The sequence below is a fragment of the Tauraco erythrolophus genome, chromosome 7, assembly GCF_009769465.1.
Source record: "Tauraco erythrolophus isolate bTauEry1 chromosome 7, bTauEry1.pri, whole genome shotgun sequence".
In the NCBI taxonomy this organism is placed as follows: domain Eukaryota; kingdom Metazoa; phylum Chordata; class Aves; order Musophagiformes; family Musophagidae; genus Tauraco; species Tauraco erythrolophus.
This window is the reverse complement of record NC_141471.1, coordinates 50,503,043-50,527,897: the sequence shown is the minus strand read 5'-3', so window position 1 is coordinate 50,527,897 and position 24,855 is coordinate 50,503,043. Positions and strand designations below refer to the sequence as shown.

The 24,855-nt window shown below is 40.1% G+C and overlaps 1 protein-coding gene across 4 annotated transcripts in view; it reads left to right on the top strand.

Moving 5' to 3' along the window:
* The window catches only part of MYRIP (myosin VIIA and Rab interacting protein), a 225,352-nt gene extending 204,168 nt beyond the window's left edge, over positions 1-21,184 (top strand). For 2 of the 4 annotated variants that reach the window (XM_086614711.1, XM_086614710.1), the window contains 7 exons: positions 6,575-6,637; positions 12,629-12,823; positions 17,391-17,552; positions 19,275-19,379; positions 19,475-19,535; positions 20,340-20,458; positions 21,152-21,184. In XM_086614711.1, coding sequence (XP_086470837.1) covers positions 6,575-6,637; positions 12,629-12,823; positions 17,391-17,552; positions 19,275-19,379; positions 19,475-19,535; positions 20,340-20,458; positions 21,152-21,184 — 738 coding nt within the window. The remainder of the gene's footprint in view (positions 1-6,574; positions 6,638-12,628; positions 12,824-17,390; positions 17,553-19,274; positions 19,380-19,474; positions 19,536-20,339; positions 20,459-21,151) is intronic. The other 2 variants (XM_086614712.1, XM_086614713.1) reach the window with 2 other exon arrangements.
* The last annotated feature ends 3,671 nt before the right edge of the window (positions 21,185-24,855 follow it).

The following is a 24,855-nucleotide window of genomic DNA, read 5'->3' as shown; positions in this document are numbered from 1 at the left end:
TTTAACATCTTCCTTATTGACAGAGACAATGAGACAGGGACTACCCTAAATTTGGAGGAGCAGTTGATACATGAGATGGTTCTATTGTCATTCAGAGGACCTTGACAGGCTGGAGAAATGGGTTGACAGAACCTCATAAAGTTCAACAAACAGAAATGCAAAGTCCTGCACCTGGAAAGCAATTATCCCATGTACCAACACAGGCTGGAGGCTAGGAAGCAGCTTGGCAGAAAAGGACATAGGGGTCCTTGTGGACACAAAGTTGAACATAAGCCAGCAATGTGCACTCACAGAAAAGAAGGCCACCAGCATCCAGCGGGCCAAGGCAGGTGTTTATTCCCATCTCTTCAGTACTGGTGAGGCCACTTCTGGAGTGCTGCATCCTGTTCTGGGCTCCCCAGTATGATGCACACATGGACACACTACTGGAGTGAGTCCAGTGAAGGGCTACAGAGATGATTAAAAGATTGGGGCATCTGTCATATGAGGAGAAGCTGAGAGAGCTGGAATTGTCTAGCCTAAAGGAGATAAGGCTTAGGGAGGATCTCTTCAATATGTATAAATACCTGTTGCGGGCGGGGGCAGGAAGCGGGAGTCAAACTCTTCTCACCCATGTCCAGTGACAGGACAAGAAGCAGTGGGCACAAACTGAAATATAAGAAATTCCATCTAAGCATAAAAAACTTTTTCACTGTGAGGGCAGTCAAATGCTGGAATAGGCTTCCCAGAGAGATGGTGTAGTCGATGTCCTTGTGGATAATCAAATTCGACTGGACACAGCCATGGGCAACCTAATCTAACTGATCCTGCTTTGAGCAGAAGAGTTTGACTAGGTGGTCTCCAGAGGTCCTTTCCAAACTTAAGTACTCTGTGACTCTCTGATTCTGATTTATTTAGCCATGGACTATACAGCAGTGTAAGTACCTTTGTAATAATGTATGCAAATACCTCCTCGATGTACACACAACTTTTCTAAGGAAATCAAACAAAAGCTTTATCACCAGTGCTTGCTAGCAGCATTCAATTTAGCTTGTTTTTTGTTTACGAAGACAAACCAGCAATATCAAATTATTCAACAAAATATATAGGCTAGCTAGGGTATAACATGATGAAATTAAAGTCCAGAATTAAAGACTGAGAATAGAATTTTCTGAAATGCTCCTGTATGGTGAACTGAGCACAGAAAACGGCAGATGTATGTTTTGTGGTGTACTTATTCACCTCCATGCATCTACAAAGTAATATTAGTTGGTTTTTCCTCCTCTAATTTTCTTGGTTCTTTAACATTTGTATGTCAGTTCTTTAAAATTATGCAAAGATTTATTTTTTTTTCCTCAGTAAAATTTCCTTAAGTTTACAAAAATAAGAGACATACCCTGTTCAGCAAAAAGGGAATGCTTGAAGTTCCTAATTCGTTTATTGGTTTTGGATGAAAGTAAAGTCTTAGTCATTCATAGTCGCAGTATTTATTCTTGCTGTCTATAATAAAGAAACCAAAATGTCCCAGTGCTATTCATGGTCATGACTTCAGTGGAATTGATAGTGGAACTTGCTCCAGCTGTAGAGAAACGAGCAGGCTACTGTCATTCTTACTCTTGACAGTTGTCCTTAAAGGTAATTTAAAATCTTCTGATGCGTGCCTTCTCTTTAGAAAGGTGGCTGACCAACATCTTACAATGAAATACTGAAGATGACAGTGTATAATACCAGTTGTGGCTATGGTAACCTAAAATACTAAGACCTAGCTAAACTCATAAAGCATGCAGTAACTTTAAGATGCCATCTACTTGATGGCATGTCTCAATGGAGACAAGCATAGAAAATATATTTTCAAGGAACCAGTAATTTCTGATGCCTTAAAAGCCAAATGTCCCAATATGCTGTCTCTTTAAGAAGCTGATTTTTGGAGAATGCCTATGTAGGGAATTGCAGATCTTTCAGACTGGCACTTAACATTCTCAACCAGAGACCCAGACTTCTGACTTGGGCATCAAGTTTCAAATTAAGTATACAGACGCACTAATTCTGGGCCATTACAATGAGATCTTGAGTGCCTACAATCTGCTTTGAGCTCCTGAACACAAATTAAATACTGTATTTATCCATCTCGCTTATATTTTAGCTGCACTGCTTGTCTTTCTTAGCTTTTAGTCCTGTATTCTCAAGCTTGTTGTGGAACACGTTTGGAACCTTAAATCACAGGACATTTCTAGTTACAGTATGCCTGACTGTAGAATAACATTTCAAGAAACTTGTATTGTTTATTGAATCACTGGAAATTAAGTAGCTGGTGCTCACGAAAATCTGGCTTTCACATGTCTACCCCTTTAAAAATCTGGACTTCTGGTTTTAATGAAAGCTGGGAATCTCATATAATCACATGTTGAGATGATGCTTTAAAAAGGGCAATATTAAGATCTGTAGCAATGGCAAGCATTGGCACGTCTTGAGTGGGGAGTTAGCTGAAGTTGAGCATTTACATGTTCTTAGTTCTCACCTCAAGCTAAGCTCTTGAGTTGTATGTCTGCCTTTAAGATACCAGTTTGAAAATGCTGACCTTTGAGTTAGTTATTTTGTTCATGCGGGATACTTGAGGATTTAGGTGGGTATTAATTAACACAAGTCAGTTTTATGCCTTAGACTTAAATCTGCTTAGACCTTCAGCACAATCATTTTCAACATTTCTAAGTTTGTGATTGCCTAAAATGATCCTGTGGAGATTCACAGCTCTCTAAAACAAACATAATCCTTCAGCAGACTTGTTTTTATAGGTAACGTTTTGTGCTTATTAAGCTACAGAAGTAGTTCATGGTCTTTTGAGGGGTATGCAGACCCCTGAAAAGCCTGCATATCTCAGTAGTGCAATGAAAGGCCATGGAGTCCTATATGCTCAGCCTAGAGTTAGCCTTCAGCCCTTCTGACTTCAGGAGTGGACAAAGCAAAAATCTCATTGTGCAACTGTTGTGTTAGTGAAGCATCTTGTACTAGCACAGTGAATTGCACAGTTCTTTCTGCATTACCTCCCTCCCCCCCCCCTTCACCTCCCCAAACCCTAAACAAATCCCAAAAGAAAAAAGCAAAATGTAAATCCCCTTGGAAGTATCTTAATGACACTGATCCTGAGTGGCAAGCATGATAAATGCAACGTATTTAGTTCTTGCTCTCCTCTGTCCTCACTCCTTCTCTTTTAATGTTTCATGAAGATGAATAGGCCAGGTCTATATTTCATGGTATACCCCAGAATTGCATTCAAGAAGGTAATTTCAGCAGTGCCTAATGCAGACTGCATTTTGAATGCAGTCTTATCACTGTGACCACTTATCAGAAACTACAGAGATACTGTTTAAAAAACAGAATAGCCCCTGCCATTTTTGCAGATTGCCCAGGTAGTATAGAAACTGAAACAGTTGTTAAAACTTCAGTTGTGTTTCTCTTTTTATCTCCTACTTTGTACTACTCCTTGCTTAAGATACGCAAATGAGTTAAACTTCAGTAGTAACGTTGAATTTCTCTCCTCTTTGCATTAGCTTGAAGCAACGTGCTGTGTGCTTGAGGAATTTCTTTTAGTCCCTTTATGCATTTACTTCTGCTCAGAGACTCTTACAACCAAGGCTTGGTAACTTTGTTTAAATCCTGCTGTTTTTTGTTGACAGTATTGCCTGACTAGGCACACAATAGTTCTTTCCTGAGGGACAATGTGTAAGTAAGTTTGTTAAGTAGCACAGTGAGATCCTGTTCCCTAAGTGAAACCTCCAAGTTCCTTGACAGTATGAATAACAGCATAAATATTCTTTCCATAACATATCTATGCCTTCATTCTCTGGAAACATTTTATTCATCTTTGGTTTTGTAAAGCTTTATTTTGAGGAAAGTATGTACTACAAGCATCATCTTCATGTGTATTTGTGCCAGGGGCCTATATTCTTTGTTTTGAGAGAGTACATCTTTCATTTTTCACCAGGTAAATTAGCACTTTTCAACTACTGGTATGAGATTGACACTTGTTAGAAAATCTGCCTGGCCATGGAGAAAGTGGCCAGGGTTCCGTGAGGGAGGGCTCAGGGGTCTTGGTCGCTGGAGAGAAATATGCTTATGGCCTTGATGGAGCTGGAGAATGGCACTGGACATGCACAGGGCAGCGAATCCCTCCTGTGTATCACAGAGCTGGTAAAGCATTGCGGTAGGGATGGCTGTGATGTTATAACAGCGGCACTATATTAACGAGAGAGAGCCTGTGTCTCCTGGTGGCTGGGCTTCCGTTAATCATTTACACTGCTGCATGCACCGTCCTCACAGAAGATGATGTAGTAGTTTTTCTGATGGTTATCTTGCAACTTCCTGAAATGAAAACCTTGCTGAGGAACTCCTGGGTATTTTGGTTGGTGTGTTGACCTAGGCAGGGGTTAACAGGAAACTGCCATCCAGCTTTCTATGCCTGAAGACTTTAGAAATGACTGAGTAAAAGTTCCTAAAGGAGCCAGAACCCCATGGCTCTCTTAAGGAAGAAAATGTAATAGCATAAGTATAGTAGCTTTACTACATTGCTACTACTATGCTAACAAAACTGAACAATTTAGTACAGTGACATCTTCCTGGGTTGCCAACTCAGAAGATATTTGTGTTTCTCTTGTTTCACATTTTTGTATGCAAGAATAATTCTCGTGTTTTGGTGGATCGTGGCTTTTATGATGATATTAATTATCTGGGCAGTCTTCTAAAGTGCAGGATTGAAAACTGAATGTGGGCACGGTTATAAAAAGTGATCTTTAAGGCTTGTGAACCACAGGAAATTTATTCACAGAATTTTGAATGACATCAGAGAAAAAAAGATTTTGGTTAAGGAAGGCAAAACTGGCTTTTTCTTCTAAAAGAGATGTGAGATGTGAGACTTTAATCATTGCATTGGGCTAATGGATCCAAAGTTTTAAGTTCTCAATTCAACAAAGCAGTCAATTATATGTTCAGTTTTAAACTGAGGATTAAGTAGTTTGCTGGACAAAAATCCCATTGAAGAGATTTCTCCCATGTATTTTCTATTATTTATTTGTCTTCAAAATTAAAAATTAAGTTGATCCTAAGCTTATTTTGTCAAAATCTGAGTCTTCAATTTTAAGCAAAATAGTTGCTTTGAGAGTGTAAGCATTTATTTTTAAAAAGGTTTCAAAAGTGGGCAGTAGTGTTTGTGTTCCTCCAATTCTGATGGTTTCTGGGCTCATACAGTTGCGGAAGTATGGATTTAGATAGTCCATCTGAGATGCCCTAGAGTATCCCACAGGGCCTTAAGCTGCTAGTCAAGAGGAAACAGGCAGCTCCCAGGTCCGAGTCATATGCAACAGCGTTGTCTGAAAATCCTCAGATACTTTACGCTGTTTCAGATTGCACCTTGTCTGCCTGTGTTAAAGCAACTCAATCAAACCCCTGTTGAATCTACCTGCAGAAGTGCAGAACAGGTGAGGTTTCAGCTGGCTTCGCATGGGGAATGCAGCACCCTTGTAAACAAGATTCTCTTAGTCTCAGATTTGTATTTATGTGCACGCGTGCCCAAGCCAGCTCTGTCCAGCGTGCATGTGAACGTGAATCTCCTTCAGCTGTCTGATCACCAAAGATTTATTTACTGAAGAAGAAAATGTAAAAGCCATTTTACAGATACAGTTATAGAAAATCAGTGAAGGTGAGTGTAAGCTGTTGGAACAAAATGGGGGGGAAATAGACTGTAGCAAAAAAGTTACTCTTGTCTTCTTTTGTAAGCAGCCCAGAGACTTGGCAGTGACAGATGAGCTCTTTCGGATCTAGCTGGAAGAGTTTCAAGCAGATTCTGCTCCTCAGCTGGGTGTTATTTCTGTTGCAGCACAGCCAACAGGGTGACTAACTGTGGTCGTGTCGTTACTTTAAAGCAAAAGCAGTCAGTTTAGTTTAAATAGACCTAAGTAAATTAGGGGGATTAAGGTAAGCCTACTGGCTTGACACTGGAGAGTGGTAGTATGAAGGGTTTTACTTGTTCGTTTTGGGACAGCAAAGTCCAGGAGAGGGACAGCAGCAAACGGTGGGAAGCGATTTGGCACAAGATGTCTTCAGTCAGCCCAGGTGTTACCAACGTGAGCATCTGACTGTGGCATAAGTGAGGTACGGGCCCTTGTGTAACTGGAAACACACACAGTGTCAAACTTGCAATCATGTAGACCCAAAAATTGAAGATAGCTGGCTTTTCTTTTTCCTAATACTGCTGCAAGAGTCTTTTCCTATTGCTAGAGTTAATTTGTTTTGTGCTGGTGAAAATCAGTATTTCCCATCTGTTTCATTTTATAAAAAAATGATGTGTCATTTGAATGTCTGTCTTAATGAGATCTGGTTTTCTAAATCCCACAAACAAAATGAATTAGGCATTGCTTTATATTAAATATTTTAGCAATAAATGTAAAATCTAATTTTTATGGTATTTTATACTAGCTAGTTTCTTTATCCTTGCTGTTCATCCTAAAGTTCTCTGTAAGTCTGAACCCATATAAATGTTAACCTCTGTAGCTGTTAATGTAACTTTTCTGCCTTTTTATTTAACCACTTTCCCACTACCTAGGAAAAACAAAAGGCTTTTGAACTTCATTTAAAGCTGCAGTTTTTATCCACTGTATTGCAGCAGGTGAGAATGCTTTGTTTTGTCTGTGTCTTCTTACATCTCTTACTATGTAAGAGATGCTATAAAGTGATATTGAGGGTTTCCACTTTTCCCAAGCAAAATTCTCAAACTCAAAATATTTTCCTGGAAATATCAGGCCTGAAAAGTCATACCTTTTGGCCAAAATCAATAATCATTGCTGAAAATTATTTTATCATCACGGCTAGCCCTGTGTTATGAAGGGAGTGATGAGCATGAAGTAGACATGTGGAGCATACTGGCGCTCATATTTGGCTTTGCAATGAGAATTTCGTTTTATTGGTAAAGAAGAATAGAAGACAAAGATAAGGTGTATGATCTTCCTATTCTCATGTACTCTCACCTATATTAAGAAATTTGGAAGGAAAAAAATTTATTTCAGCAATAAGGTTTTTATCAGTTTCTGGCCATAGTAGTCTTCAAAAATCTTTCTAAGCTCTCAATTTAAAAAATAAACAAAACCCTTAATTCATTATAGAGATTTTACACAGTGAGTAGGCACTCTCACATTTTGCTGCTAGTGTCTATTGCTTATCATTCATCTAGATGGGAAGAGGTTTCATATTCTGTGCTATTTGAGTCTCAGCTTTTAAGAATTAGATATTAGATTTTCATTTTATTCCCTGAGCAAACATATGCTTATCTTGTACTTTAAAATACATGCTATTTTTACTGTGTCATGTATAGTGGTAAGCAAATTAATTCTGTAGCGTTCTCAGTCGTAAAATAAGAATCACTTCTTTTGTGTGAAAAAGTTGATGCTTAATTCAGCAACACCCTTCCTCTCAACTTTTTCTTTTTTTCTTACTCTGAGTTAAATTTTGTACTGTGAATTTTAATCACCTTTTAGTCATTTTGGTTTTCTTTAGTGAAAATATCAAGGATGTTTTTAAAGAAGAAATATTTTTCATTTATGCAATGTTATCAGCCTGTGTCCATTATAGATACTCTTACAGAATCATGTGCAGATTTTAAGATTTAAATATTTCCATTTCCAACTCAGACCATAAGATTTCACCTCTTGGAAAATAATCTCCTTTCTTATGCTTATAAGGGCAGCTTGTCTCTAGAAACAAGACATTATGAATTATTAGGAATAACATCTGTAACTACATTAGGACAATGGATTGAATTTGTTAGTAAAAATCTAATATTCAGAATTACTTAGCACAACCTAAAAGAGAGACTGTATTTCTCTGCATCGTATTTTGGAGAATGTCAGTAGAATAATAGCTCTCTCTGTAAGATAATTTAGCTTTGTTTTTCTGAACGAGTGCCTATAAATGAAGATATTGATGTTAAGGTCAAGGCAGGAAGTCTTAAACTTGCACAGAAGAGTAATTTCTTAATACCATAGTTTATCATAGTATACTTGTCTTCCATCAATTATCAAGGCAAATCTTAGCTTTCTCTCCCAGTCTTTGTGATAATGAGTGGTTAGGGCTCACTTTTAGGCCAAAGATGTTTGAAGGTCAGGGGTAACGACTGCCATTGATGGTTGGGCATTGATGGCTCTCTTCCTCCCACACTGTGACTTGGCCAGTGTCCCAGATCTTGCTTGCCTGTGAAGGAGATGGAGTTTTGGTGGGCTTTTCAGCGCCTTCTCAAAGCTATACAATGAATTCACACAGGGTGAGGAGATGAGGGAGGCAAGTTTGAGATTTGTTTTTGTTTTTTCATCAAGTTCGGATTCAGACAGGTTACTCTGAAAAGATGAATAAACCAGTAGTAAAGCAAAACTTATCTTCTCCCCAGCCCCCCTCAACTCCCTACAGAAAAATGAGGATACTGACTCCAAAATGGGCACACGACTCAGAGTGTGGTAGAATGGCTTGAGACTGGAGCTGAAAATGATTACACTACAAGCCATCAAGAATGCGGTCAATACTGCCAGGGCTGCTAGTGATGTAAAGTTTTCCTTGCTCTACTTCTTGATCTAACTGTTGACGTCAACTGTTCTCTATTGAATTGCAAGTCACTGTCTCGCTTGCCAGTTTAATATTAAGAGCCTAACAATGACGTAACATTGTAGTAACAAAAAAAAAAAGAAAATGCTAATGACTGAGTACAACGTAGAGAAAAAATTAGTGCAAGTGATAGAGAATTTAACTACTTTAAGAGCATTAAAGATAAAAGCAATAATGTTCATGCAAAGGAAAGGATGTGGAAATGTCATAGGCTGCTGAGATACATACAGAGACTTAACTGGACACTTCGTTGCTTCAGATTTATCATCCTGCTTTCTTTCCGGTACTCGTCATTCTTTGTGCAAGGATGCAAATACTGTGCTATAAAGCACCTTCCAGTGTAGCATCCTTATGTAAAACAACAAAGGAAATATCGGCAGCATCCGCAGGGAGACGAAAGAGACAGCAGAAGGGAAGGGAAATGGCTAACAGTCAGCAAGAGCTAGCTTAGACCACTGAAACATCTTCAGCAAAACAGGAATCCTTTCCGTCTGTCCAACCACACACAGAAATGACACTAAAGAAATTTTGCAAGATGCCGTTTGTTATATTCAATGCACATATGCATGTATATGTGCTGGCATATGCACACTTTTTTAGTATTTCATTGGTTTTAAAGCTCTCCCACAAAGAACTCTGAGAAATTGAGCATCTCTTTTTGACTGTATCTTTAACATATTTGTGAGTGTGGGCATTGATTATATTATAAAAAGGATAAATGTATGTTTTCCTCATTCCATTAAACTCCTAGTCTCAAACTCAGTAAAAAATAAGATTCTCATACCCAGTAGAAACATTCAAATTTGGATCAGATGCATCAATTTAATTTGGGAGGGGTGATGTTAATCCAGAAATAGGGTAGCACAGTTGAAATTAGAATCTGTCCCAGTGTTTCGAGAAGAATGGTTGTACTTAGCTTTTCTGTGCTAGATATTTGTAACATAGATTGCTTTCTGCATCTATCACATCCATATTAGTTCTTTGACTTGCTTGACAAGACAGATGTGGCATGATAGCTGTCTCTTTGAATCACTTATAGGTGTTAACAATGACCTTTCCTGCAAGGGCAAGATAAATTAGACAGACAAGAGGTCTTTATAGCACTTTGAAATGTCCACCTACCAGGATGATCTTGGTGTGCATGTGTCTGTGAATTTTAGGTGATTTTTATAGAACCTTGTAACTCCTAAGATTGATGTGGATGTTCAGGGAGGGGAGGGGATTGTGAGGCACTAAAAGGCCAGGGCATTTTTTCTTTGTTTTTTTTTTTTTTTCCCCCTTCTGTTTTTTTTTTTTCTTACAGATATTAAATAATTGTATCTAGAGTACCCCACTAGGTTCGCAAACTGGCCATTTTGGAACATGAGCTGTTTTAACAGCTTTTGACAGTTGCTCAAAAAAAAAGGTAAAGACATATGCAAAACCATTAATTGTGAATCCAGTTTTTCCAGTCTGAGAACCCTTGAACTTCCCACATCTTGATTTTATGTCTCCCTTGGGCAGACGTTAATATCTTCTTTCTTCTCTGTAAAACACAGCCCAGGGCAAAGCTGAGTTCTAAATATCCTTTAGCAGAAACCTTTCAAAAAGTTTAGATTCAAATACATTGAAATATTGCTTGTGCTCTTAAGGTTTGTGAGATCTACTCTTCAGATATACTCTAAGGAAAATCACTTTTGCTTGCCATGTATTTTTTTATGGTGTTTAAACTCTAGTGCTGTATCCTTGTTATACTATAAAAGCAGATGCTTCACAAGCTTAAAGAAAAGCTTTAACATTGTGAGTCCTATGTCTGGATACGTATAGGCTAGGATTGAGATACATTCACTGATGTACATACTTGAAGAACATTCGTCTAGCTGCCTTGTGCAATGCTTAATGGAAAGCAACTATTTGATTTTAAAAGTCAAACAGCATCTGCCATTTTAAGATCTTACATCAAAATTCTAGAAAAGCTAAAAATCACATTTCTTTTTCGTTGAACTTTTTTTCCCCTATCCATTGCCTATTAAGAAGTAGAGTATTTTGCTCAAAATCTTGATTTCATAAAGCTTTCTATCACAGAACACTTTACCAGGAAAACAAAACCCAAACCCGTGTTTTGAAGTAATCGGTCTGTAATAAATGCCAATATGGATTCTCATATTCTGGTATAAGAACACCTTTTTCTAATTTAATTTAATCTTTTTTGGAAATACATCATTAGCTAGAAAGGAAAATAAAAAATTTAAGAAATAATGAGCACTGAAGTGAGGCTATAGTTCTTGAAATGGAGAACATACATCAGTGAAGATGATGAAAAAAAGTGTCTGACCCTTATCCATTTTTATTCACTACTCATAAAATAGAATAAGAATTAGGTGCTTGTAAAAGCAAATAATAAAACAAAGTAACATTGATTTTCTTTTCTGTCCTATAAAATTATTGATCTGTTTTTAACCTAATTGGCACTTGTGAAAAGAAATGGAAAAAACAGTAGGCTATTTATGGGGTTCAAGTATTTGTTCTCAGTAAGAGTGTCCTAGGCCTGCTTGTTGGGGCTGTGTTGGCTCTCCTAACAAGCTAAAAATCTGTGTGCTGTAGCATGCTTTATTTGCTTTGTTCTCCTTCTCTTTAATCTCATGTTTCTAATTATTTCTTGTAATTCAGAGAAATAACAGTGATAGATGCCTTAATGTATTGATACACAACAATTGAGCACACACTGCTAAAAAAGCATTTTTTCAGTAAAAGTCTTACCTAACATAAAAATGAACAGTTAATTACAGGAAAGAGAAAAATAAAGAGGTTTTCCAGTTAAACCCACCAGTTTGTGTGAAGCAAAAGAATGTTATTTCTCCTCTGTCTTACCTAGGAGGCCAGCTTACGTGTTGGTTAATACAGTGTTTACATAACACGCAGACATTTTAATCAGTTATACTTTTCTGTACTATAGAATTTACTATATAGAATCCAAAGACCGTCTGCTTCCTGAGTTTTGATCCTCAGCTATTTTGTTTGAGGAAAAATTCACAGATGAGTGGGCCCCTAATTCACATGGATAAGTATTTGCAGGTTTGAGGAAAGAATGAAATTTCAGTCTAAACTTCCCACACTTTCTTTTAGGCAAAGCAACGCTAGCAGTATTGCACATAAATTCAGTGACAGTATTTGTATTGGCTTCAACAAGCTTTGGCTCAGTCTCCAAGCTGTATAGTTTGGATGTTGAGCCTGATGCTTGAGGGTACATCAAGTGACATTTTATTGCCATCAGAGGCGTTTTCCTGAAGCCTAAAGCTCTGTAAGAATCATCAGAGTCAGGATAGTTCATTAGAATTTACAAATCAGGAACACTGATAAAAAGACTTACTTATAATTGTTGTTTCCTTGGTATTTGATAAAATGTAATTAATAATTTTTTTTTTTTTAAGATAAATTTAAAGTAAAAAAACAACAAGATACACGTGTTTATGTGCTTATAGCTCAACGTTTGGGGCTATCGTGTAATTCATAGCAAACATCTTTGTAAACTTCCATCTTGGTAGGGCTGCTGAAGATTGCTCTCCTGTGTTTGCAGCTGCAACCTGATAGTTCCTGTGGAAATAGCGACAGATGATTCCACATCCATTTGCCAGTACTCAAAAAGGAAGATTGTGTTTTAAAACCTGTTCAAAACACTATTACAAAAATAGCCTTATCTAGCTCACTTGGGTTTTAAAGCTGGATATTTGTGTGCCCCCTTGCAATAAGATGTAGACCATCCCTCCAGTAGAAATTGTGTTGTGGAAGAATTGCATGTCTATGTTATTTTGCATGCTGTATCAGTGTGCATATGTAAAAAATGGAGGGAGAAAAAGAGAAGTAGACTCCAATTTCATCACACTGTTCTCGTGTCTGTTCACAGCAGTTAGCCAGGTATATTGTTTTAGCATGGCTAAAGCTACAGCTATTAGCAAGGTGATATTACATCTTACCCCTGTGTGCTAATTTAATGCCGTTGTTTTCTCTGTCTACTCTTGTAACAAAACAGAAGTACTCTGCTGTCTCTCTCTGCAACATATCTACAGAGGTCCTGAAAGTCATCAATGCCACTGAAGAACTGATAGCAGAATCCACTGCTCCCTGTGATTTCCCAGCTGACATTCAGGACAGAGGAAGAGGGACGTTCCCACTGGGGACAGACCCCGTCAGACTCGATGAGCAGCTCACCACACTGGAAGAAAATGTAAGAACATGAGTCAGTATGTGAAAACGTCACGTGTGTGAGCGAGTGTACCTACGTGTGTGTGCCAACTGGAAAGGGAAAGCATGTAGGCAGCATCAGTGGATGTTCAGAATTAATTTGGGTTTATTGAACAAACACACGAACAGAAAAAAAAACTTATTTCAAAGGGGTACTCAGCTGTGTTGTTGGGGTTTTTTTTACTGTGTGCTTTAAAACATTTGGAGGAAGGGGCAAGTTGGATGTGTTGGGTTTTTCAACTAATTTTAGAATCCCTACCGCAAAAGTTAACTTAAGCCCTCCGAACCTCCATGGCTGTGTGACTGTGCCATGCTTTGCCAAAAACACATACCTCCAAGTCCCAGCACAGCCTCATTATTGTAAGGACAGGTAGGGAAAGCATGTCCCTAGTCACAGAGAGAAAAAGTGGAGGAGATATTCCTCCACCCACACTTCGCAGTATACTATATAGAGCACCCAGGGAGCTGGAGCTGCCTGCCGTGCTGTTAAAAAGAGCATGCTGGAGAAGCTCAATTAAACAAACATTTCTGTTTAGCCACGTCCAAAGCACCCGTCCTTTTCCATGAGTACCTGTCCTCTGCAAGGAAAAATGTAATGCTGAATCATAGAGGGAAATCACTACTCGCTGGACATTTTTATTCATCCACTTAATGGAGTTGGTACTCTTATAACTTTCGATTTTCTCGTCTTCCCACATGTGATTTTTTTCCCTTCATTAGGAGCTTTTAAAGATCTTGTAGGAATCTGGGCAATATGGGGTGTCCCATTATAACATCCTTCTCAATTCAAGAGAATAGATACTGGTTTTCTTTAGCCTCTGGAAAATTCTCAGACAGAATCTCTTCCTGGGGGATAAAGTTTCCTTCACAGAAACGCACTTCCACAGCAGCCCCAGGTTAGGGGCTGAGGGGGACATAATTCATGGCGATGCCAGCCACTCCTGCCACTGGGCCTGTCCTACTCCAGAGTGCTCCCACCAGTCCCACAACTCCCCGGTCCCTCTTATCACACCTTTTCTGAGCTCAAATCTCCCAGCCCTACTTCGGTTCAGAGGTTCCCGAACTAAGTCTGACCCCTCCTAACCTCATCTGCTCCAAAACCTTTTCCAGCTGAGACGTTTCTGCCTGCCCACACCAACAGGATGCCCTCCAACCCACCCCACAGCACCTTCACTCCTCCACAACCAGCTCCTGATCATAACCTGACCTCCAGATCTCTCCTTCTCACCTCTGCTCAGCCTTCCCAGGCATCCCACTGTGCCAGCCAAGGCGCTTCTACTCCTCCTCACTCCCACACGCTTTCCTGGTTGCTGGCATCTCCTGCCCTCCGTCATGGGGCACCAGAGCCACCTGAGCCTGCCCTGCCATGGACCTCTCCACACAGCGGCCATGCTCCTGCTCCTCTCTGGGAGGGGAACTCAAAACAAACAAGCAAAATAGGCTTGGCATTTCTTCCCAGTGGGGCTGGGAGGGCAGGACAGGAGTGTGTGTCCAGGAGACGCTGGACGTGTGGCAGCTCAGGTATGCCTGTCTGCAGAATGGTGAAGGCTTCCCATAGCAATGGCTGGTCCAGTGCCTGGAGAAAGGTATAACTTGTGGCGAGCAGAGTGCCTTCCTCGTGCCACCTACCATCATATCCACTTCCTTCTTACACGACAAACACACCCCTACAACAGCTTCTAGTTGAGTTTGATTAATGTTTTCCAGAATAATAGAAGTATGAGAGATGGAGATTTTCTCCCCTGTGAAATACCAAAGCATCCTAGCTCTGCACACCACAGAATGCATTTGTCAGGAGAGTGAACACGGAATGAAAATCCAAGTCCAGGCTGGACCACGTCTTTAGAAAAACTAAAATGTCCCTCAGGAGCACAGACAGCAATTTGGAGAGAATTCCTCCCACATTTTTGATGTGGAGAACTGTATTGTAAATGATCTGAGGTGCATTTTCTGTGGTGCCATGGCCCCTACTCATTAATTCAGAACGAGCGTTTCTCACTGGGCAGAGACTGGGCAGAGCATTTCTTGCTGTGGTGTTGCCCTCCTTGCAGCATATCCCTGGTTTACGAGGAACTTCTCGCAGTTCCCTGCATACTTCATAAGGTATCCAGCTCAGCCTTGCTGTGTCCCCACACTACATCTTTCTTTGCCCCACACAGGATTTGAGGCAGATGGCAAAACTTCACAGTTTCAAGATTTTACCACCACACTCCATAGCAGAGGTAAAGAGCCTTTAGAAATCCAGGAATCCATAACTTTTCCCAGTGCAACTGGGTGCATATCTGCATGCAGCACATCCTCTTTGCAGCAAATTTTGGAAGAGGATCTGGGTATATATATGTAAACACTTTGTTCATTTTTGCTCTCTGTAACATTTTGGGACTGTGCCTGCATCAGTGGGGAGAACGTAGGGCCACCTGTACCAGCACAAGGTCAGGTGGGTTTTAGTGGAAGCTGTGCATACCTAAAGGGTAGTAAAATACATCTCTACAGTCTGGATGTGGATGTATGCATAAGGCCATAACATAGTGGAGACTACAAGTACCCAGTTGCTGTTTGGAAGCAACACAATTGTTCAGGTAAAGAGAATGTTCTTTAGAAAAATCTTTTGTTTAGATCTAGCTGGAAAATGTTCGATCAAATTAAAATTTAACAAGTGTAGGGGCTGATTGGGTTATGAAAACATTGATGACCTTCCCTTACCATATTTTTCTATCAGTCTTACTTTCTTTAGATTGTTTTTTCCTTCCTTGAAAAGTACAACTTACTGTGCAGAGAATTTTGGCACAGCATTTAAATGCATCTTTTCTTTAACTTTGCAAAGATGTTTCTGTTCACAGTGTTCCTTTTTCTTTTTTCTCTGCGCTTTTAGACATGATAGGGAAATTTTAAAAATCACCTTTTAATCCGAAGTGGCTGTGTTATGTCGCACTACAAAGATGTATCATTTAAATTAATGGAAAGAATAATTAAAACCCACAAAAGCAGGACTGTTTCTGTTTAGATCAGCATGTTAACTTTGTGGCACACCTGTGTCTCCAAGTACTTCAGCAAAGATGTTAAATGAGATCACTTATTTGTTCTAGGTACTTTTTTCAAAGATTTCATGCCTGCAGTTAGACTGTGGTCATACAAGATGAAGTGAATTTGTTTCTTAGCAAAGTGACATACATAAAAAAAAGGAACATACATTTATGCTTTGAAACAACTGATATAAAGGAAAAAAACCTATTGCAAGCAATTAAACAATAATAAAATAAAAAAATAATAAAAAGTAAACACTTACTTAATCTTGTCATTCTCCACCACTTTTGATCCATGAAGTCCTAGCATGGCCAGAAATTATTTGAATACCTGTTATGTCAAAGGACTGCATGCTCTAGGAATTATGGGCAGATACAGTGATCTGAGTGGGATCAGCTATGAAGTGAAGGTGTTTGCTGAAGGATCTGATTCAGATCCTGTGTGCTTCCCCCTTGAACCATGAAATCAGCCACAGTGCATTTTTAATTCATACTAGTTTTGTAGCACCAGTCTTTACTGCTATTAGAGTGAGTGAGGCTGCCAATGGGGAAAATCGGAATATATATTCATTTCCACTGTGCTGTTACCAGCCCCATGGAAACAGTCTCTTGGCTATGTAGTAAATAAGCAGAAGGTGCAGTGGTTTTGCATGGATCTGCACAATTTTAAGCACAGATGTCAAAAACTAGTGCTTGAAAATTACCCTTTTCTATAAACCAGCCATATATCTGTTATTTCATTGTGAAATAAAAGAAGCACATGAAACACAGTGTATCATGAATTATTGCTCCGAGGAGCTGAATGGGAAATGAAATCTTTACCTGCAGTTATCAGAGGTGTTGTAGGTGGGTCAAAATATTGAAAGTTGTTTGTTTGTAGGGAAGACCTCTAAATGATAAAGTCTGTTATTCTCTCTTATGTGGCCCAGATAAATTTATTGACCCTCACAGATTCACTTCAAAGGGCTAGGAGGCAGGAAGGGTTTGGCTGCTGTATATCTGGATGAGAGCAGGATAGGATGGAAAACATGTTTTGCACATGGAAGTGCAATTACTCTATAAGAAGTTAATAACCATCATCTGCTGAACAGTTATTCTTAACACAGTTTTGATTGCCAGAAGGCATTAAGTGTGTTTCAATAAACACAGCTTTATATGAGGTGTGATCTTTTGGCTTCCCCTTGTAGACTTCAGGGGTTTTGCTATGCAATTGAATATCAAAAATAAAAAAGCAAACATTTTGGGTTTGTTTGGGCTTTTTTAATCTGGTGAACCTGGAACAAATCTGTTTTGTAACACCATTGTAGCACCTATGAAATTTGGAGTTCAGCCACCTCACACCTCCCTTCTCTTTGTGGATGTGTGTTTTCAAATTATTCCCCCATGACTTTCCTCTGCCAGGTGGGTCTCCCTGTGGTGGTTTAGCAAGTAGGGAAGATCAAAGACATTGTGGAAGATGCAGTCTGCTCAACCTCCATGCCCACAAAATACAAATGACTGACACTTCTCTCTGCCTTGGCCCTGCAGGTGTACTTGACAGCCAGCACGGTGTATGGGCTGGAGGGGCAGCTGACCAACCTGGAGGATGCCGCACGCAAGATCAACAGCGTTACTGAGGAATCCGAGCTGGCCGATCTGGAAGATCAGGTGGCCACAGCAGCCGCCCAGGTTCATCACGCGGAGCTTCAGGTGAGGACAGCGGCTCCTCCGTACCTGCAGATTTCATGTTGCCTTGCCTAGCGCTTACCTTTTGTCCGCACATGTTTACTTTTCGATATTCTTTTGTACCGCAGTGGAGTGATGATCCAAGGATGCTGACTGCATCACAGGAGCTAAGCAAAGCTTAACTGAGATGTGTAACTCAGCCCAGCCAGATGTACTGCATTTATTTCTTTCTTCCCCCAGCTTCTTTTCAGACATGGGAGTGCAATAGCCTGTTACTGCAGTGCCAGTACTGAGCCTGCTCCTTGCTGCCAGGCAGCTCCCGTGGTACAATGTGTCACACATGTGGCTGTGGTCAGGCTGCAAATACAGTCTTAGGCAGTTCCTCTAATCAGCGGATTGTAAAGCCCTTTCTGAAAGAAGGCAGTGTCGGTACCGCTCTACTGAGAACGGCCAAGGCAGCCACTGAGCCAAGCAGAGCGCCAGGCACTTTGCAAGCCTGACTTGGGATTTAGCCGCACGCGTCCCAGCCGAAAGGCAATTGTTCTTGTGGGCTGCGATCTAGTGTCTCTCTAGTGGGCTCCAGAAAGTCCTGGGCTCAGAAGAGAACGTCGCAATCTGGTGCTAAAAGCTGAACGAGGTAGTGCTGCCAGACTTCAAGGGGCTATCACTGCTGGCAGTTCACTGCCACTGCCAGTGATTTCACTGACCAGTCGGTACCAAGCAAGGCGCTCTGACCTGCCTCTGCCAGGCTTTCATGGGAAGTACCTGCCTATTTTACTCAGCAGCAGCATGCTCAATTTAGGACTGAGCAAAGATCTGAGAATCTGACATCTCTCCGATGTCAGAAGTGCAGTGCTGCACTAGATGGTGGACTGGCAGTGACGTTTTGTTGGCTTCAGTCATCATTATTTTACGATAAATATGTTAATGGGAGTGAGACATGAGGAGGACAGAGGCGTAAGCTATGCAAGGAGGATGACAAAGAGGCCAGCCAAAGGTCTTCTGCAGAGTAAACAGCTTCACTTGTCATTGTGAGTCAGAAATCAGGTTGTATGTCTGACTTTTTTGACACTTCTTTCCCTTTTGGCAACATTTGTTTCCAATAGTCTCAACATCAGCCTGCTTTCCCCTAGTTGTTTGCTTTCTTGGACTTTTGTTTTTTCTAGGAATTTGTTTTCCATTGAGTGTTTTTATGTAGTGTGTACCTGCATTTATGCATGTTTGTGTTTAACATACATATACACTTAAATTATAAATATTTAAGATCAAATGTTTAGATTTTGTGACAAAGGATGTACTTTGCATGTGCATGAAATTAATTTTTAATTAGGAAATGTGTCCCACAAAGTCATTCTTTGAATGTAGCCTTTGAAAATCACAGCTTGAATGAACTTGGGATTATGCAGCTAAAAGTAACTGGGAGATGGCAGGATGGGGGTTTTCTCTCCTCCTTTCTTTTTTTTTCCTTAAAAGGAGTAAAATGCCTCTTCCGTGGAGTCACATGGTAGGTTGGATTGTTCTTTTACTCCATCCTTACTGACAAATTAAGCCCCTTTTAACATCAAGACTAAAGAATGCAGGAAAGTGTCAGAATTGCTGAAGAAGTTAGCCATCTGTTTATATTTTTCAATTAAAGAGAATTTGACTGGGGGAGGGATATATTTTAGTAGTGGCATCCACAGTAATTTTAAAACTTCTTTTTCCCCCTCCCCATCTGTCTGTCTCTCTCTTTTATTTTCTTTGAAGATTTCAGATATTGAGAGCAGAATATCAGCTCTCACTGTTGCAGGCTTGAACGTGGCTCCATGTGTTCGCCTGACAAGGAAACGGAATCAAAAGCAAACAAACCAGGTGCCAGAACATTATGTAGTATTCAAAAATACATTGGGGAAATCTTGCCTCTTTTTCTGTAATGGAGTTGAATAATACATGTGTGTTGTTTACAGATGCATACAATAGACACATCAAGACAGCAGAGGAGAAAACTCCCAGCTCCACCAATAAAAGGTGCACTTAAGTTGTTATGTCAACTATATAGAGAGTCTGTCTTTATAAGGTTCAATATAACGTACAGTTCAGCAAAGTAGGGGAAAGATTAAGTTATAAAATGAACAGAGAAAGCCTAAATACGTCCACCCTCCTCATTTCCCATTGTGCCTATGTTCAATAAAATACTTATTTGGCACATTAAAAAGCATCACCATTTTCTCTTTCCGAAGAATTTGTGACAGTGTCAAATTAATAGGCACAGAAGCAGAAGTCTGGGAAAAGCAAATGAGAAATGAGAATCCTTCTGCAGCAGGGACACTGCTGCTCGGGCATGCCTGGGGTCAGGCTGCAAGGCTCAAGCAGTCACAGCGTTAGTCACCAAAAGCCAGTTGCCACCCTCCACAACTCATCATTGCTTTCTTAAAGCCTATGTCTGCTGATTTCAGGCCATACGATGTGGCTCAGCAATCTTCCTGATATGTTAGGGTACAGCTGTGAATTTGCTTTATAAAATAAAGTGCTTTTTTCTTTCACGTTTTCTCTTTTTTTTAAGCCCACAGCACATTATCTCTGACAATTCTAAGGCCTGCTTCACCTTGCATTGCTCTTGTTTTACTCTTGTGTAATTCCACTGATTGACATGGCCTCAAACTTTAATAAATTTGCAGTATCCCAGCCTGCTGTTTTTCATTTAAATTAAATCCAGCTTTCCTCATACATCTTAGGGAAAGTTTTATCTCTCTAGAAGCTGTGACTCTTCAGTATTGTTGCATCTGCTTCAATCTGTTACGTGAAAAATCTCCCTTTTTGTATTTTTCCCAGGTGAAAAAATAGATGGTTCTCCAGTTACCACTGTTAGAACGTTTAACAGAAACTTCATACTTCAAGGATCTCTAACACAAAGAACTAAAGAGAGGAAAAGCACTGCCAAGGACTTAATGGTAAACTCATAACAACTGTTTTTAAAAATGCTGTTAAAAACAGTAGAGATACCGGTATATATACCAGCAGCTATATTCCAGCATTTTCACAAAATTTCTCTTAATAGTTTGTGGAAAAAGAATAGAGACCACCAAGGCAGCTCTGAACAAATATAGCCAGTGTCCTGGAAGATGTCTAACTACATACCATAGTATCGCAGCTGTGTGCTCCTGAATGTCAGCTGGTGTGAATGTATTCTGGTTCTGGCTGTCAGGTTTCCAGGAATGTGCTACCCTTATTAAAAAAATAATAGTAATAAATTAGTGATTCCTTGCAAATCAGACTTCTGAACCAGACCCTCACAGAAGCAGCTGCACACCGTAACTCAGCAGGTGAGAGTCACCTGGAATCTCACTAATTTTTCAGAAATGTTCAAAGGTTACTTAAGTGGAATTTAAGAGGTAGATAGGCCAAGCGTTGGCTCTGCAGGGTTTGAACAAATGGGTTTCACTGTACAACTGTCAATCTTTCCTTCAAGAGCAGCTGTAGAGGGATGAGGAAAGAAGCTGACTCTCCCGAAGTAGTCTGCCACTAGCTGTGTGGAAAATAGGCAGGGAGGTGAGCAGAGGAAGGACCTGGCTCCCTAGGAGCTTCAGCAAGCTTGTTTTGTGTTTCACTCACATTTTCTTCTTTCCTGTCCCTCTCTGTTCTAGGAACCTGCTATAGGATCTGCTGTGATGTACTAAACTTACAATTCCTTACTGCCAATAACACACTGCCTAAGGCTGTACACTAGAGTGCCTTTACTTAACAGCCATTGTGTATGTCCAGCTGAACACGGACCCTCAAGAACCCACAATGCCTCAGTTATAGGGCTTCGTTTGGATACCTCACTGAGAAAGCTGTCCAAGTCTTCAGCATTGTGGTCTGCTAAAGGAAACTCTGCCTTAAAGTTCTCACAAGACTCTGGAAAGGACGCTGAGTTTCAAAAGCAAGGCTCCACATTTTAAGATGCACTTTTTCTCCCCATTGATTGTACTAAAGTATGTCGTCTTTAAACTGCAGTATGTTTTTCTAGACTCAGTCAATCATAATTATAGGCCGATATTTTGTACAAAAAGAAAGAACAAAGCAGACCTATGATCCGTATGTGCTGGCCTCTCACTGTTCATGTAGGCATCCATCTCGTCGAGCAATAAGAACAACTCTGCGTAGCACATGCTGCTTTTCAGCTGTGTGGTGGGAGCAGAGAATCAGCCTACCCAGCTCTGCTCCCAGGGAGTTAGTGGAAGTTTTGACAGGGTTTGTAGGAGGAGATGCGGTGTGCAGAGGCTTCTCTGTTCTGCTGAGGTTACATTTGGCAGAGTTAATGTTCTAGCTCGAGAGCCGGATATGTTGCTCTCGGCAGCAGGGGGAATATGGATGTCGTGTTGAACCGTGAATTGGTGGCAGCACATGTGGACCAGATGTCTGTTGAGTTATGATCCTGACGTCTGGAAATATCTGAACGCTGCTGTGAAACCCACGCCTTTGTATGTCTTGTTCTTCTTGGTAGCGTTGTCCGCTTGGTGGTGTCCAACCACGCTGTAGTTCAGAATAAATTCTGACCAAATCTTTAAGATTGGAAAAAGAAAGTAAAAGAGTTGTGGAAGAGATCTCTGCTGACTGGCTGGTGGTCGTAGGCTGGCTGCAACCTGCAAGAGATTCCCTTCTGCAGTTTCCTGGCTTTTCTGAGGAGGGGGAAAACGTAGCTCAGACATCTTTTCCTTTACTAGTCTGTAGCCAACGTGGAGTAGCTGGGGCCCATCACTGGTGCCATGTGCACCCCCTTACCATTGGACCACTCTGAATTAGGATTGTGAATGGTAAAATTTCTTCTTTCATTTCTTGAGACCTTCGAAAAGTGAGCCAAACAGAAAGGCCCTTGAGCAGATGCCCAGGAGGGAAGATGCTGCTTACAAGGTGTGCCTCTCACTCTTTTTAGGGAGGACCTTGGCCAATTTGTGGTACTTTTTGCTCTGAAGAATACAAAGGAGGTAGTTAGAGGAGGTGATAAACCAGTGAATCCCTTATCCTTCCATGAAAAGTGCAGAGCAGGTACCCAAATGCCAACTGGGTTGATGTGAAACGTGTTATGAAGGAGGGCATGGGCTGGCAAGTTCCTCCTCAGCGTTAAGGAGTGTTGAGCTCTACTGAGAGCAGTGGGAACCAGGGAAGGGGGGAGAGCTGCTCCTTTCCCTGCGCTCCCAGCCAAGACCCACTCGCAGAGCGCTGTGCGGTCCCTGCCACGTGGTGGGAAGGCAGTCCCCTGGGGCGCTAGGCCACGAAATGTCTGTGGTTGGGTAAATATTCACAAAATGGCAAATTTCCTGGCTAGGCTGGATTTTAGGGGGAGCTGGTGGGGAAGATGAGGAATGGCTGGATGAGACGGTTGGAAGAACAGCACCTGTCGCAAATCTGCCACCCACATTTGACATCCTGCGTGTCAGTACTCTGATGTCCAGCTGCATGTAAGGAACCGTCAGAAAAAGTACAACCATCTTCCCACCTAAAATACATAAGCATCGCTGCATTCCTTCGAGGAATTTCCATCTGCCCAAGATCTGACCCGATGGGTTCATTCTGGGTGAGATTATGCCTTCTTTTACTCTCACACAACACGAGTTCTCTGGAATCGATTTGCACAGATGCGAGGGCAGAATTTGGCCCACTCTGTTTAATATATAAATATATATATAAAACAAATAGATTTTATTTATATATGCAATCCAGTAAAGGAGATTAAACAGAGTAGGATGCCTAGCAATTTTTTTGTTATCCAGTCCCCTCTCCCTTCCTTGACTGTTCTCGTGTATGTATACAATACATTCCCAGGTTCTGGTGTATGCAGGTATGTGTGTTATGAAATGTCATTAATGGTGGTTGGTCTACATATTCGTCTAATAAATAATAACTAATATTGTGTATGTAATATCAATACAGAAATGATTAATTTTAATATAATAACTCTTTGGCTTTTGTTCTGTTAGTGTGATTTAAACCAACAAAGTTTTGAGTAGGTTGTTTTCCTTAAGAGGCATGAAAAGCAGCTATTATCGTGTTACAATGTTAAAATATTCAGTCTTCTTTGACAGAAAACCGTGTACTGTGTAGGCATTGCAAAAAAAAAAACCCAACAAAACAAAAAAAGAAAAAAAATCCCACCTGCTATAAGGCATTTGAATTTTACAAATGTTTATTGTGCCAAATATGTGCAAAGATATAATTTACTGTTTTAAAAAATCATAAAAGCATATGTTATAGCACACAAAGAATTATTTTGTCATCAAGTGATTTCAATCTTTAGTGTTAATATTTATATTTAGATTAATTTTTATAAATGAAAATATTTTAATGGGTAAAATGAAGACTATATGATCTATTTGATTAAGTCTGAGTGAATATTAAGCTTGCCTTGTTGTTGTTATCTGCATACTCACCGAGAATTATTGTTAAGAGAATTATAAAAGAGTAAAAGCAATTTATGAAAAGAATGCCTTTTCAAGGACTTGATTCATAAAAAAAACCCAAAAGTTCTCCTCTGTTGTTTGGATTTATATGCACTTCAGCCAGGAAATGCACAGAATTCGCTGCCAGGCACAGAGCTCAGGTACTGCCTGTCCACAAGTGACCTGTTCCCTGTTAAACCCAGGAGACTCCACAGAATTACAGTGCTTAGCTGGGGGGAGGAACACATGCTAACGCACTCAGCTCTGACTTTTTCCATGGAGGTTGGGGTGAGAGGGATCCTCTTAGGAACATTTGATGGTTAATTTTCTCCAAACTGTCGAGTCTGTTGGGCAAAATACCGTCTCAAACAGAATTTCTCAGGCAGAATTTCTATAACTCTCACTGAGATCACTACAAAATGACAAACTGAGCAAGAACCCTGCTGAAAATCTTAGTCTAGTATGTCCAGAGTCACATGCGGTGAATACTGATCAGAATATTTCTTTATCAGCATATTTTGTCTACCATGAGGGCATCCATTTAAACTAGCATGTTTTAAGTAGCACTTTGGGTGTTATATGTTGTATTATAAATAGAGCACATACTTTTGTTACAGTAAAAATCCACTCCTTGCTGACAGACCACTGAATTAATCTGCAGTGATTAATTCAACCACTTTTAGATTTCAGTAGTAATTCTAACAAAGCACAATTAGAAATGCAAATTCATTCTAATTTGTCTTTTGTGGAATGATTCATCTTTTTTGGATATAAGCCATAGATTAAACTGCATTCGAGTATTATTGCTGGTAATAGTTATTAATCAAGATTAAACATATTGTAAATAACACTTCTTATGAAATAACAAGTCAATTACCAAGGCAAACATGAGTATTGAGCCTCAACCTAGGCTTATTGATGTGGACTAA